A 17151-nucleotide genomic window follows, 5' to 3' on the forward strand; every position below is an offset into this window, starting at 1 on the left:
ACCTTTCTCCACACCCATTACTCACATCTGCAGATGCCCACACTTGTAAAAACTCACAGAAGCTGAACTCCCCAACACGGTTCTGTTATTTGACCACTAGAGGGCAGTTCATGATAATATGTGACAAAATGTACAATGGCACTGGTGCTAGACTGTGCATTGACGAAGAAATAATTACAGAATTTATAATCCAAAAAAATGCTTGAATTAGTTGACCTGTTTTATGATAAATCAGACAGCACTAGACCCATACAAATTTTCTTTTGTTTTCACACCACCATTCTCAAATTATTTACCATCATCTTCACTTACAGCATCAACAGCCTTGCCACTATTTTCAACACCCCAATGGTCTTCATCACTAACCCCACCATCATCACAGACCTCACCACAGTCATCATCCTCACCAACCATGATGTCATCTTTACCATCTTCACCATCTATGTCACCAACCAGATCCTCTTCATCTTCAACAAGCTCAGCAGAATCAACATTATCATCCACACCATCATCATCACCAATGTCACCATCTTCTTCAAACTCAACACAACCTATGTCATACTTACCATCTTTAACATCACCAACTATGCAGCCATCTTCACCATCATCACCAACCACAACACTGTCATCAACAACCGCATTTCCATCTTCCTCACCATCATCACCAATGTCACAAACTTCTTCATCCTCACCATCATCATCACCACTGACCTCACCACCATCCTCCTCTATATCATACACATCATTAACATCTTCATCATCCTCACCCCCATCATCATCATCATCATCATCATCATCATCATCATCCTCACTACCACCAACTTCACTCCAAACTTCATTATCATCAACCCAAACAGCAAAGCCTTTACTATCAGCAACCTCTAAATCATCTTCCTCATTTTTACCATCATCAGCAAACTCACAGCCTTCATCACCAACATTAACTTCATCAACGACATCTTCAATACCATCATCTATGCCATATTCATCATCTTCAACATCTTCGCCAACATTACCAACATCTTTACTATCATCTATACCATCCTCAGCACCCTCTTTATCAGTCTCACTATTGTCGTCAACAACATCACCTTCCTCAATACTATCAACAACACCATCTTCATCAGTCCCAATATCATCATCAATCTTGCAGCCTTCATCACCATCCACACCATCTTCATCACCAATATTAATATCGTTATCAACATCTTCAATACTATCAATAACACCATCTTCAGCTTCACCATCATCAGCAGCACCATCTTCTTCAAACACACTATTGTCATCATCATCTTCTTCTTCTTCAACAATACCATCTTCACCATCTTCATCACCAACAATAACATCATCAACAACATCTTCAACGCCATCATCTCCACCATATTCATCATACATAGCACCATCTTCATCAGTCCCACTAACATCATCATCATCAACAACAACCCCAGTAGCACAGTCCTCACTATCAGCAACCTATACATCATCTTCCTTATCTTTACCATCATCAGCAAACTCACAGCCTCCATCATCATCCCCATCTTCAACACCAATTTTAACATCATTATCATCATCAACAACGTCTTCAATACTATCTTCCACAGCATCCTCCTCATATTCACCATCCTCAGCACCATCTTCATCAGTCCCACTATCGTCATCATCATCTTCTTCAATGTTATCATCTACACCATTTTCATCACCAAAATTATCAGCACAATCATCTTCAACCCCACAATCTTCATCATCAATCTCAACATCACCACCTGCACCAACTACAACATCCTTATCATCATCATCATCATCATCATCAATAACCTCATTATCAGGTGACTATTTTAACTATTTGAATATATATTTTTAGTAATTTATTGCAATTATTGGTATAATTGACCAAATACAGACTGTTACTGCATAGTTTTTATGTGAATTCAGATATTCTATATGAAGAGTCAGGAAAACATTGAAATTGATTGATTGATATGATTTAAGAAACAGGTTTCACAACTCTTAAAAGTGAGACAGGGATAGCTGCAGGTTGGAGTAATGGGCATTTCTAAAGGTGAATTGGTACAGCAGAAACTCACCCCTAGCCCTACCCCACACCCTGACAGACAGCTTTTACAACCAATGATAAAGACCTTTCTCCACACCCATTACTCACATCTGCAGATGCCCACACTTGTAAAAACTCACAGAAGCTGAACTCCCCAACACGGTTCTGTTATTTGACCACTAGAGGGCAGTACATGATAATATGTGACAAAATGTACAATGGCACTGGTGCTAGACTGTGCATCAACGAAGAAATAATTACAGAATTTATAATCCAAAAAAATGCTTGAATTAGTTGACCCGTTTTATGATAGATCAGACAGCACTAGACCCATACAAATTTTCTTTTGTTTTCACACCACCATTCTCAAATTATTTACAATCATCTTCACTTACAGCATCAACAGCCTTGCCACTATTTTCAACACCCCAATGGTCTTCATCACCAACCCCACCATCATCACAGACCTCACCACAGTCATCATCCTCACCAACCATGATGCCATCTTTACCATCTTCACCATCTATGTCACCAACCAGATCCTCTTCATCTTCAACAAGCTCAGCAGAATCAACATTATCATCCACACCATCATCATCACCAATGTCACCATCTTCTTCAAACTCAACACAACCTATGTCATACTTACCATCTTTAACATCACCAACTATGCAGCCATCTTCACCATCATCACCAACCACAACACTGTCATCAACAACCGCATTTCCATCTTCCTCACCATCATCACCAATGTCACAAACTTCTTCATCCTCACCATCATCATCACCACTGACCTCACCACCATCCTCCTCTATATCATACACATCATTAACATCTTCATCATCCTCACCCCCATCATCATCATCATCATCATCATCATCCTCACTACCACCAACTTCACTCCAAACTTCATTATCATCAACCCAAACAGCAAAGCCTTTACTATCAGCAACCTCTAAATCATCTTCCTCATTTTTACCATCATCAGCAAACTCACAGCCTTCATCACCAACATTAACTTCATCAACGACATCTTCAATACCATCATCTATGCCATATTCATCATCTTCAACATCTTCGCCAACATTACCAACATCTTTACTATCATCTATACCATCCTCAGCACCCTCTTTATCAGTCTCACTATTGTCGTCAACAACATCACCTTCCTCAATACTATCAACAACACCATCTTCATCAGTCCCAATATCATCATCAATCTTGCAGCCTTCATCACCATCTACACCATCTTCATCACCAATATTAATATCGTTATCAACATCTTCAATACTATCAATAACACCATCTTCAGCTTCACCATCATCAGCAGCACCATCTTCTTCAAACACACTATTGTCATCATCATCTTCTTCTTCTTCAACAATACCATCTTCACCATCTTCATCACCAACAATAACATCATCAACAACATCTTCAACGCTATCATCTCCACCATATTCATCATACATAGCACCATCTTCATCAGTCCCACTAACATCATCATCATCAACAACAACCCCAGTAGCACAGTCCTCACTATCAGCAACCTATACATCATCTTCCTTATCTTTACCATCATCAGCAAACTCACAGCCTCCATCATCATCCCCATCTTCAACACCAATTTTAACATCATTATCATCATCAACAACGTCTTCAATACTATCTTCCACAGCATCCTCCTCATATTCACCATCCTCAGCACCATCTTCATCAGTCCCACTATCGTCATCATCATCTTCTTCAATGTTATCATCTACACCATTTTCATCACCAAAATTATCAGCACAATCATCTTCAACCCCACAATCTTCATCATCAATCTCAACATCACCACCTGCACCAACTACAACATCCTTATCATCATCATCATCATCATCATCAATAACCTCATTATCAGGTGACTATTTTAACTATTTGAATATATATATATTTAGTAATTTATTGCAATTATTAGTATAATTGACCAAAAACAGACTATTACTGCATAATTTTTATGTGAATTCAGATATTCTATATGAAGAGTCAGGAAAACATTGAAATTGATTGATTGATATGATTTAAGAAACAGGTTTCACAACTCTTAAAAGTGAGACAGGGATAGCTGCAGGTTGGAGTAATGGGCGTTTCGAAAGGTGAATTGGTACAGCAGAAACTCACCCCTAGCCCTACCCCACACCCTGACAGACAGCTTTTACAACCAATGATAAAGACCTTTCTCCACACCCATTACTCACATCTGCAGATGCCCACACTTGTAAAAACTCACAGAAGCTGAACTCCCCAACACGGTTCTGTTATTTGACCACTAGAGGGCAGTACATGATAATATGTGACAAAATGTACAATGGCACTGGTGCTAGACTGTGCATCGACGAAGAAATAATTACAGAATTTATAATCCAAAAAAATGCTTGAATTAGTTGACCTGTTTTATGATAAATCAGACAGCACTAGACCCATACAAATTTTCTTTTGTTTTCACACCACCATTCTCAAATTATTTACCATCATCTTCACTTACAGCATCAACAGCCTTGCCACTATTTTCAACACCCCAATGGTCTTCATCACCAACCCCACCATCATCACAGACCTCACCACAGTCATCATCCTCACCAACCATGATGCCATCTTTACCATCTTCACCATCTATGTCACCAACCAGATCCTCTTCATCTTCAACAAGCTCAGCAGAATCAACATTATCATCCACACCATCATCATCACCAATGTCACCATCTTCTTCAAACTCAACACAACCTATGTCATACTTACCATCTTTAACATCACCAACTATGCAGCCATCTTCACCATCATCACCAACCACAACACTGTCATCAACAACCGCATTTCCATCTTCCTCACCATCATCACCAATGTCACAAACTTCTTCATCCTCACCATCATCATCACCACTGACCTCACCACCATCCTCCTCTATATCATACACATCATTAACATCTTCATCATCCTCACCCCCATCATCATCATCATCATCATCATCATCATCCTCACTACCACCAACTTCACTCCAAACTTCATTATCATCAACCCAAACAGCAAAGCCTTTACTATCAGCAACCTCTAAATCATCTTCCTCATTTTTACCATCATCAGCAAACTCACAGCCTTCATCACCAACATTAACTTCATCAACGACATCTTCAATACCATCATCTATGCCATATTCATCATCTTCAACATCTTCGCCAACATTACCAACATCTTTACTATCATCTATACCATCCTCAGCACCCTCTTTATCAGTCTCACTATTGTCGTCAACAACATCACCTTCCTCAATACTATCAACAACACCATCTTCATCAGTCCCAATATCATCATCAATCTTGCAGCCTTCATCACCATCCACACCATCTTCATCACCAATATTAATATCGTTATCAACATCTTCAATACTATCAATAACACCATCTTCAGCTTCACCATCATCAGCAGCACCATCTTCTTCAAACACACTATTGTCATCATCATCTTCTTCTTCTTCAACAATACCATCTTCACCATCTTCATCACCAACAATAACATCATCAACAACATCTTCAACGCCATCATCTCCACCATATTCATCATACATAGCACCATCTTCATCAGTCCCACTAACATCATCATCATCAACAACAACCCCAGTAGCACAGTCCTCACTATCAGCAACCTATACATCATCTTCCTTATCTTTACCATCATCAGCAAACTCACAGCCTCCATCATCATCCCCATCTTCAACACCAATTTTAACATCATTATCATCATCAACAACGTCTTCAATACTATCTTCCACAGCATCCTCCTCATATTCACCATCCTCAGCACCATCTTCATCAGTCCCACTATCGTCATCATCATCTTCTTCAATGTTATCATCTACACCATTTTCATCACCAAAATTATCAGCACAATCATCTTCAACCCCACAATCTTCATCATCAATCTCAACATCACCACCTGCACCAACTACAACATCCTTATCATCATCATCATCATCATCAATAACCTCATTATCAGGTGACTATTTTAACTATTTGAATATATATATATTTAGTAATTTATTGCAATTATTAGTATAATTGACCAAAAACAGACTATTACTGCATAATTTTTATGTGAATTCAGATATTCTATATGAAGAGTCAGGAAAACATTGAAATTGATTGATTGATATGATTTAAGAAACAGGTTTCACAACTCTTAAAAGTGAGACAGGGATAGCTGCAGGTTGGAGTAATGGGCGTTTCGAAAGGTGAATTGGTACAGCAGAAACTCACCCCTAGCCCTACCCCACACCCTGACAGACAGCTTTTACAACCAATGATAAAGACCTTTCTCCACACCCATTACTCACATCTGCAGATGCCCACACTTGTAAAAACTCACAGAAGCTGAACTCCCCAACACGGTTCTGCTATTTGACCACTAGAGGGCAGTTCATGATAATATGTGACAAAATGTACAATGGCACTGGTGCTAGACTGTGCATCGACGAAGAAATAATTACAGAATTTATAATCCAAAAAAATGCTTGAATTAGTTGACCTGTTTTATGATAAATCAGACAGCACTAGACCCATACAAATTTTCTTTTGTTTTCACACCACCATTCTCAAATTATTTACCATCATCTTCACTTACAGCATCAACAGCCTTGCCACTATTTTCAACACCCCAATGGTCTTCATCACTAACCCCACCATCATCACAGACCTCACCACAGTCATCATCCTCACCAACCATGATGTCATCTTTACCCTCTTCACCATCTATGTCACCAACCAGATCCTCTTCATCTTCAACAAGCTCAGCAGAATCAACATTATCATCCACACCATCATCATCACCAATGTCACCATCTTCTTCAAACTCAACACAACCTATGTCATACTTACCATCTTTAACATCACCAACTATGCAGCCATCTTCACCATCATCACCAACCACAACACTGTCATCAACAACCGCATTTCCATCTTCCTCACCATCATCACCAATGTCACAAACTTCTTCATCCTCACCATCATCATCACCACTGACCTCACCACCATCCTCCTCTATATCATACACATCATTAACATCTTCATCATCCTCACCCCCATCATCATCATCATCATCATCATCATCATCCTCACTACCACCAACTTCACTCCAAACTTCATTATCATCAACCCAAACAGCAAAGCCTTTACTATCAGCAACCTCTAAATCATCTTCCTCATTTTTACCATCATCAGCAAACTCACAGCCTTCATCACCAACATTAACTTCATCAACGACATCTTCAATACCATCATCTATGCCATATTCATCATCTTCAACATCTTCGCCAACATTACCAACATCTTTACTATCATCTATACCATCCTCAGCACCCTCTTTATCAGTCTCACTATTGTCGTCAACAACATCACCTTCCTCAATACTATCAACAACACCATCTTCATCAGTCCCAATATCATCATCAATCTTGCAGCCTTCATCACCATCCACACCATCTTCATCACCAATATTAATATCGTTATCAACATCTTCAATACTATCAATAACACCATCTTCAGCTTCACCATCATCAGCAGCACCATCTTCTTCAAACACACTATTGTCATCATCATCTTCTTCTTCTTCAACAATACCATCTTCACCATCTTCATCACCAACAATAACATCATCAACAACATCTTCAACGCCATCATCTCCACCATATTCATCATACATAGCACCATCTTCATCAGTCCCACTAACATCATCATCATCAACAACAACCCCAGTAGCACAGTCCTCACTATCAGCAACCTATACATCATCTTCCTTATCTTTACCATCATCAGCAAACTCACAGCCTCCATCATCATCCCCATCTTCAACACCAATTTTAACATCATTATCATCATCAACAACGTCTTCAATACTATCTTCCACAGCATCCTCCTCATATTCACCATCCTCAGCACCATCTTCATCAGTCCCACTATCGTCATCATCATCTTCTTCAATGTTATCATCTACACCATTTTCATCACCAAAATTATCAGCACAATCATCTTCAACCCCACAATCTTCATCATCAATCTCAACATCACCACCTGCACCAACTACAACATCCTTATCATCATCATCATCATCATCATCAATAACCTCATTATCAGGTGACTATTTTAACTATTTGAATATATATATATTTAGTAATTTATTGCAATTATTAGTATAATTGACCAAATACAGACTATTACTGCATAATTTTTATGTGAATTCAGATATTCTATATGAAGAGTCAGGAAAACATTGAAATTGATTGATTGATATGATTTAAGAAACAGGTTTCACAACTCTTAAAAGTGAGACAGGGATAGCTGCAGGTTGGAGTAATGGGCGTTTCGAAAGGTGAATTGGTACAGCAGAAACTCACCCCTAGCCCTACCCCACACCCTGACAGACAGCTTTTACAACCAATGATAAAGACCTTTCTCCACACCCATTACTCACATCTGCAGATGCCCACACTTGTAAAAACTCACAGAAGCTGAACTCCCCAACACGGTTCTGCTATTTGACCACTAGAGGGCAGTACATGATAATATGTGACAAAATGTACAATGGCACTGGTGCTAGACTGTGCATCAACGAAGAAATAATTACAGAATTTATAATCCAAAAAAATGCTTGAATTAGTTGACCCGTTTTATGATAAATCAGACAGCACTAGACCCATACAAATTTTCTTTTGTTTTCACACCACCATTCTCAAATTATTTACCATCATCTTCACTTACAGCATCAACAGCCTTGCCACTATTTTCAACACCCCAATGGTCTTCATCACCAACCCCACCATCATCACAGACCTCACCACAGTCATCATCCTCACCAACCATGATGCCATCTTTACCATCTTCACCATCTATGTCACCAACCAGATCCTCTTCATCTTCAACAAGCTCAGCAGAATCAACATTATCATCCACACCATCATCATCACCAATGTCACCATCTTCTTCAAACTCAACACAACCTATGTCATACTTACCATCTTTAACATCACCAACTATGCAGCCATCTTCACCATCATCACCAACCACAACACTGTCATCAACAACCGCATTTCCATCTTCCTCACCATCATCACCAATGTCACAAACTTCTTCATCCTCACCATCATCATCACCACTGACCTCACCACCATCCTCCTCTATATCATACACATCATTAACATCTTCATCATCCTCACCCCCATCATCATCATCATCATCATCATCATCATCATCATCCTCACTACCACCAACTTCACTCCAAACTTCATTATCATCAACCCAAACAGCAAAGCCTTTACTATCAGCAACCTCTAAATCATCTTCCTCATTTTTACCATCATCAGCAAACTCACAGCCTTCATCACCAACATTAACTTCATCAACGACATCTTCAATACCATCATCTATGCCATATTCATCATCTTCAACATCTTCGCCAACATTACCAACATCTTTACTATCATCTATACCATCCTCAGCACCCTCTTTATCAGTCTCACTATTGTCGTCAACAACATCACCTTCCTCAATACTATCAACAACACCATCTTCATCAGTCCCAATATCATCATCAATCTTGCAGCCTTCATCACCATCTACACCATCTTCATCACCAATATTAATATCGTTATCAACATCTTCAATACTATCAATAACACCATCTTCAGCTTCACCATCATCAACGGCACCATCTTCTTTAAACACACTATTGTCATCATCATCTTCTTCTTCTTCAACAATACCATCTTCACCATCTTCATCACCAACAATAACATCATCAACAACATCTTCAACGCCATCATCTCCACCATATTCATCATACATAGCACCATCTTCATCAGTCCCACTAACATCATCATCATCAACAACAACCCCAGTAGCACAGTCCTCACTATCAGCAACCTATACATCATCTTCCTTATCTTTACCATCATCAGCAAACTCACAGCCTCCATCATCATCCCCATCTTCAACACCAATTTTAACATCATTATCATCATCAACAACGTCTTCAATACTATCTTCCACAGCATCCTCCTCATATTCACCATCCTCAGCACCATCTTCATCAGTCCCACTATCGTCATCATCATCTTCTTCAATGTTATCATCTACACCATTTTCATCACCAAAATTATCAGCACAATCATCTTCAACCCCACAATCTTCATCATCAATCTCAACATCACCACCTGCACCAACTACAACATCCTTATCATCATCATCATCAATAACCTCATTATCAGGTGACTATTTTAACTATTTGAATATATATTTTTAGTAATTTATTGCAATTATTAGTATAATTGACCAAATACAGACTGTTACTGCATAGTTTTTATGTGAATTCAGATATTCTATATGAAGAGTCAGGAAAACATTGAAATTGATTGATTGATATGATTTAAGAAACAGGTTTCACAACTCTTAAAAGTGAGACAGGGATAGCTGCAGGTTGGAGTAATGGGCGTTTCGAAAGGTGAATTGGTACAGCAGAAACTCACCCCTAGCCCTACCCCACACCCTGACAGACAGCTTTTACAACCAATGATAAAGACCTTTCTCCACACCCATTACTCACATCTGCAGATGCCCACACTTGTAAAAACTCACAGAAGCTGAACTCCCCAACACGGTTCTGCTATTTGACCACTAGAGGGCAGTACATGATAATATGTGACAAAATGTACAATGGCACTGGTGCTAGACTGTGCATCAACGAAGAAATAATTACAGAATTTATAATCCAAAAAAATGCTTGAATTAGTTGACCCGTTTTATGATAGATCAGACAGCACTAGACCCATACAAATTTTCTTTTGTTTTCACACCACCATTCTCAAATTATTTACCATCATCTTCACTTACAGCATCAACAGCCTTGCCACTATTTTCAACACCCCAATGGTCTTCATCACCAACCCCACCATCATCACAGACCTCACCACAGTCATCATCCTCACCAACCATGATGCCATCTTTACCATCTTCACCATCTATGTCACCAACCAGATCCTCTTCATCTTCAACAAGCTCAGCAGAATCAACATTATCATCCACACCATCATCATCACCAATGTCACCATCTTCTTCAAACTCAACACAACCTATGTCATACTTACCATCTTTAACATCACCAACTATGCAGCCATCTTCACCATCATCAACAACCGCATTTCCATCTTCCTCACCATCATCACCAATGTCACAAACTTCTTCATCCTCACCATCATCATCACCACTGACCTCACCACCATCCTCCTCTATATCATACACATCATTAACATCTTCATCATCCTCACCCCCATCATCATCTTCATCATCATCATCATCATCATCCTCACTACCACCAACTTCACTCCAAACTTCATTATCATCAACCCAAACAGCAAAGCCTTTACTATCAGCAACCTCTAAATCATCTTCCTCATTTTTACCATCATCAGCAAACTCACAGCCTTCATCACCAACATTAACTTCATCAACGACATCTTCAATACCATCATCTATACCATATTCATCATCTTCAACATCTTCGCCAACATTACCAACATCTTTACTATCATCTATACCATCCTCAGCACCCTCTTTATCAGTCTCACTATTGTCGTCAACATCATCACCTTCCTCAATACTATCAACAACACCATCTTCATCAGTCCCAATATCATCATCAATCTTGCAGCCTTCATCACCATCCACACCATCTTCATCACCAATATTAATATCGTTATCAACATCTTCAATACTATCAATAACAGCATCTTCAGCTTCACCATCATCAGCAGCACCATCTTCTTCAAACACACTATTGTCATCATCATCTTCTTCTTCTTCAACAATACCATCTTCACCATCTTCATCACCAACAATAACATCATCAACAACATCTTCAACGCTATCATCTCCACCATATTCATCATACATAGCACCATCTTCATCAGTCCCACTAACATCATCATCATCAACAACAACCCCAGTAGCACAGTCCTCACTATCAGCAACCTATACATCATCTTCCTTATCTTTACCATCATCAGCAAACTCACAGCCTCCATCATCATCCCCATCTTCAACACCAATTTTAACATCATTATCATCATCAACAACGTCTTCAATACTATCTTCCACAGCATCCTCCTCATATTCACCATCCTCAGCACCATCTTCATCAGTCCCACTATCGTCATCATCATCTTCTTCAATGTTATCATCTACACCATTTTCATCACCAAAATTATCAGCACAATCATCTTCAACCCCACAATCTTCATCATCAACCTCAACATCACCACCTGCACCAACTACAACATCCTTATCATCATCATCATCATCATCATCAATAACCTCATTATCAGGTGACTATTTTAACTATTTGAATATATATTTTTAGTAATTTATTGCAATTATTAGTATAATTGACCAAAAACAGACTATTACTGCATAATTTTTATGTGAATTCAGATATTCTATATGAAGAGTCAGGAAAACATTGAAATTGATTGATTGATATGATTTAAGAAACAGGTTTCACAACTCTTAAAAGTGAGACAGGGATAGCTGCAGGTTGGAGTAATGGGTGTTTCGAAAGGTGAATTGGTACAGCAGAAACTCACCCCTAGCCCTACCCCACACCCTGACAGACAGCTTTTACAACCAATGATAAAGACCTTTCTCCACACCCATTACTCACATCTGCAGATGCCCACACTTGTAAAAACTCACAGAAGCTGAACTCCCCAACACGGTTCTGCAATTTGACCACTAGAGGGCAGTTCATGATAATATGTGACAAAATGTACAATGGCACTGGTGCTAGACTGTGCATCGATGAAGAAATAATTACAGAATTTATAATCCAAAAAAATGCTTGAATTAGTTGACCTGTTTTATGATAAATCAGACAGCACTAGACCCATACAAATTTTCTTTTGTTTTCACACCACCATTCTCAAATTATTTACCATCATCTTCACTTACAGCATCAACAGCCTTGCCACTATTTTCAACACCCCAATGGTCTTCATCACTAACCCCACCATCATCACAGACCTCACCACAGTCATCATCCTCACCAACCATGATGTCATCTTTACCCTCTTCACCATCTATGTCACCAACCAGATCCTCTTCATCTTCAACAAGCTCAGCAGAATCAACATTATCATCCACACCATCATCATCACCAATGTCACCATCTTCTTCAAACTCAACACAACCTATGTCATACTTACCATCTTTAACATCACCAACTATGCAGCCATCTTCACCATCATCACCAACCACAACACTGTCATCAACAACCGCATTTCCATCTTCCTCACCATCATCACCAATGTCACAAACTTCTTCATCCTCACCATCATCATCACCACTGACCTCACCACCATCCTCCTCTATATCATACACATCATTAACATCTTCATCATCCTCACCCCCATCATCATCTTCATCATCATCATCATCATCATCATCATCATCATCCTCACTACCACCAACTTCACTCCAAACTTCATTATCATCAACCCAAACAGCAAAGCCTTTACTATCAGCAACCTCTAAATCATCTTCCTCATTTTTACCATCATCAGCAAACTCACAGCCTTCATCACCAACATTAACTTCATCAACGACATCTTCAATACCATCATCTATGCCATATTCATCATCTTCAACATCTTCGCCAACATTACCAACATCTTTACTATCATCTATACCATCCTCAGCACCCTCTTTATCAGTCTCACTATTGTCGTCAACAACATCACCTTCCTCAATACTATCAACAACACCATCTTCATCAGTCCCAATATCATCATCAATCTTGCAGCCTTCATCACCATCTACACCATCTTCATCACCAATATTAATATCGTTATCAACATCTTCAATACTATCAATAACACCATCTTCAGCTTCACCATCATCAACGGCACCATCTTCTTTAAACACACTATTGTCATCATCATCTTCTTCTTCTTCAACAATACCATCTTCACCATCTTCATCACCAACAATAACATCATCAACAACATCTTCAACGCCATCATCTCCACCATATTCATCATACATAGCACCATCTTCATCAGTCCCACTAACATCATCATCATCAACAACAACCCCAGTAGCACAGTCCTCACTATCAGCAACCTATACATCATCTTCCTTATCTTTACCATCATCAGCAAACTCACAGCCTCCATCATCATCCCCATCTTCAACACCAATTTTAACATCATTATCATCATCAACAACGTCTTCAATACTATCTTCCACAGCATCCTCCTCATATTCACCATCCTCAGCACCATCTTCATCAGTCCCACTATCGTCATCATCATCTTCTTCAATGTTATCATCTACACCATTTTCATCACCAAAATTATCAGCACAATCATCTTCAACCCCACAATCTTCATCATCAATCTCAACATCACCACCTGCACCAACTACAACATCCGTATCATCATCATCATCATCAATAACCTCATTATCAGGTGACTATTTTAACTATTTGAATATATATATATATTTAGTAATTTATTGCAATTATTAGTATAATTTAGGGCTGTCAACTTTAGTCGTTTAGTCGACTAATCAGTCGATGCCGTTTTGGTCGACTGACATTCTCATTGGTCGACCAGTTGCAAATTTTTTTTTTTTTTTTTTTACCAATAAAGAATTTTTCATTGATTTACTCCTTGATATTTATTCCTTTATTAGCAGTTATATATAACTGTATTCTAAATATAATTAGCCTATGTTTTATACCAAACTTTAAATGCTTTAATTTAGGCTATTTTATAACGGCGCCACAGTTTAGCGCACCACATGAACACTCTGGAACCACTCCTGTGGCTGGCTGCACTGCTGCTTCGCGCTCAGTAAGGAATAACGTAAGGTAGTTTTGCTGTATTCATTCAGTTAGAACGCTACATCCCTGCAACCTCCACTCCTGCAGAGCGCATATTTTCCAAAGCAGGATTTATTGTTAACAAGTCGAGGAGCTGTCTTTTACCCAAGAATGTGGACATGTTTGTGTTTTTGGCCCACAACATAAAAAAGGTGGACTAGGCCTGCAGATCTGTAAGTAGCCTTAACGGTTTTATTATGCTGACTCAATAGATTTTGACTCAATTTATTTGTACACTTGACGCGTTTGAAAATAGCCTATATAATGTAACAAAACGAAAATAAATCTATAGGCCTTCCTACTATATAGCCTATTATTATTAGTGTTTTTTTAAGGCTATTTTGGGTTTGTTTGTGTTTGTTTTAAAACGCCTAGATCGGTTGGACAAAAGTTAACCCATAGTTTTGAAAGTAAAGAAGAATATATACAGCCTGTATAATTGAGAGCTTTTGTTTAGGATTTTTCATTATTTGGCAGTTTTAGCAGTTATATTTTTTTGTAGCGTGTGGTGTGGTCAGGTGGTCGGTCACTAGACCTAGGACAGAACTCCTCACTTTGTAGTTTAAAAAATAACCTAATTTTCAAATAATTGTATTATTATTATAGTTTTATGTATTATTGATGTTTTTCGTTGTTGTTTTATAAATGCTCTATTATAATTGTTTAATAAATGTTCAATCAAAAAAGACATCGCGTCTTTTTTTTTTTTTTTTAGTCGACTGATCGTTGCGCAGGACAGGACTTTGGTCGACTAAGCATTTCTTTGGTTGACTACAGCCCTAGTATAATTGACCAAAAACAGACTATTACTGCATAATTTTTATGTGAATTCAGATATTCTATATGAAGAGTCAGGAAAACATTGAAATTGATTGATTGATATGATTTAAGAAACAGTTTTCACAACTCTTAAAAGTGAGACAGTGATAGCTGCAGGTTGGAGTAATGGGCGTTTCGAAAGGTGAATTGGTACAGCAGAAACTCACCCCTAGCCCTACCCCACACCCTGACAGACAGCTTTTACAACCAATGATAAAGACCTTTCTCCACACCCATTACTCACATCTGCAGATGCCCACACTTGTAAAAACTCACAGAAGCTGAACTCCCCAACACGGTTCTGCTATTTGACCACTAGAGGGCAGTTCATGATAATATGTGACAAAATGTACAATGGCACTGGTGCTAGACTGTGCATCGACGAAGAAATAATTACAGAATTTATAATCCAAAAAAATGCTTGAATTAGTTGACCTGTTTTATGATAAATCAGACAGCACTAGACCCATACAAATTTTCTTTTGTTTTCACACCACCATTCTCAAATTATTTACCATCATCTTCACTTACAGCATCAACAGCCTTGCCACTATTTTCAAAACCCCAATGGTCTTCATCACTAACCCCACCATCATCACAGACCTCACCACAGTCATCATCCTCACCAACCATGATGCCATCTTTACCATCTTCACCATCTATGTCACCAACCAGATCCTCTTCATCTTCAACAAGCTCAGCAGAATCAACATTATCATCCACACCATCATCATCACCAATGTCACCATCTTCTTCAAACTCAACACAACCTATGTCATACTTACCATCTTTAACATCACCAACTATGCAGCCATCTTCACCATCATCACCAACCACAACACTGTCATCAACAACCGCATTTCCATCTTCCTCACCATCATCACCAATGTCACAAATTTCTTCATCCTCACCATCATCATCACCACTGACCTCACCACCATCCTCCTCTATATCATACACATCATTAACATCTTCATCATCCTCACCCACATCATCATCATCATCCTCACTACCACCAACTTCACTCCAAACTTCATTATCATCAACCCAAACAGCAAAGCCTTTACTATCAGCAACCTCTAAATCATCTTCCTCATTTTTACCATCATCAGCAAACTCACAGCCTTCATCACCAACATTAACTTCATCAACGACATCTTCAATACCATCATCTATGCCATATTCATCATCTTCAACATCTTCGCCAACATTACCAACATCTTTACTATCATCTATACCATCCTCAGCACCCTCTTTATCAGTCTCACTATTGTCGTCAACAACATCACCTTCCTCAATACTATCAACAACACCATCTTCAT

General features: G+C 38.7%; 5 protein-coding genes across 5 annotated transcripts; all 5 read right to left on the minus strand.

The window, feature by feature from the left end:
* Positions 1-1473: 1473 nt before the first annotated feature.
* LOC137003168 (coiled-coil domain-containing protein 1-like) lies at positions 1474-3522 on the minus strand. Its single transcript, XM_067363219.1, has 2 exons — positions 2449-3522; positions 1474-1815 (listed from the first exon to the last, which is right to left on the minus strand). Exons 1-2 carry the CDS (start codon positions 3520-3522, stop codon positions 1474-1476), a joined length of 1416 nt encoding a protein of 471 aa, XP_067219320.1.
* A 2210-nt stretch (positions 3523-5732) lies between these two features.
* LOC137003169 (coiled-coil domain-containing protein 1-like) lies at positions 5733-7783 on the minus strand. The gene is made up of 2 exons (XM_067363221.1): positions 6691-7783; positions 5733-6031 (listed from the first exon to the last, which is right to left on the minus strand). Exons 1-2 carry the CDS (start codon positions 7781-7783, stop codon positions 5733-5735), a joined length of 1392 nt encoding a protein of 463 aa, XP_067219322.1.
* Positions 7784-7861: 78 nt separating this feature from the next.
* LOC137003170 (uncharacterized) lies at positions 7862-9921 on the minus strand. The gene is made up of 2 exons (XM_067363222.1): positions 8823-9921; positions 7862-8160 (listed from the first exon to the last, which is right to left on the minus strand). The coding sequence occupies exons 1-2, from the start codon at positions 9919-9921 to the stop codon at positions 7862-7864; spliced, it is 1398 nt and encodes a 465-aa protein (XP_067219323.1).
* A 78-nt stretch (positions 9922-9999) lies between these two features.
* On the minus strand, positions 10000-12024 carry LOC137003172 (uncharacterized). The gene is made up of 2 exons (XM_067363224.1): positions 10950-12024; positions 10000-10289 (listed from the first exon to the last, which is right to left on the minus strand). The coding sequence occupies exons 1-2, from the start codon at positions 12022-12024 to the stop codon at positions 10000-10002; spliced, it is 1365 nt and encodes a 454-aa protein (XP_067219325.1).
* Positions 12025-12102: 78 nt separating this feature from the next.
* LOC137003173 (coiled-coil domain-containing protein 1-like) lies at positions 12103-14169 on the minus strand. Its single transcript, XM_067363225.1, has 2 exons — positions 13062-14169; positions 12103-12401 (listed from the first exon to the last, which is right to left on the minus strand). The coding sequence occupies exons 1-2, from the start codon at positions 14167-14169 to the stop codon at positions 12103-12105; spliced, it is 1407 nt and encodes a 468-aa protein (XP_067219326.1).
* Between the last annotated feature and the right edge of the window lie 2982 nt (positions 14170-17151).

The sequence above is a fragment of the Chanodichthys erythropterus genome, chromosome 16 (assembly GCF_024489055.1).
Source record: "Chanodichthys erythropterus isolate Z2021 chromosome 16, ASM2448905v1, whole genome shotgun sequence".
NCBI classification, from domain to species: domain Eukaryota; kingdom Metazoa; phylum Chordata; class Actinopteri; order Cypriniformes; family Xenocyprididae; genus Chanodichthys; species Chanodichthys erythropterus.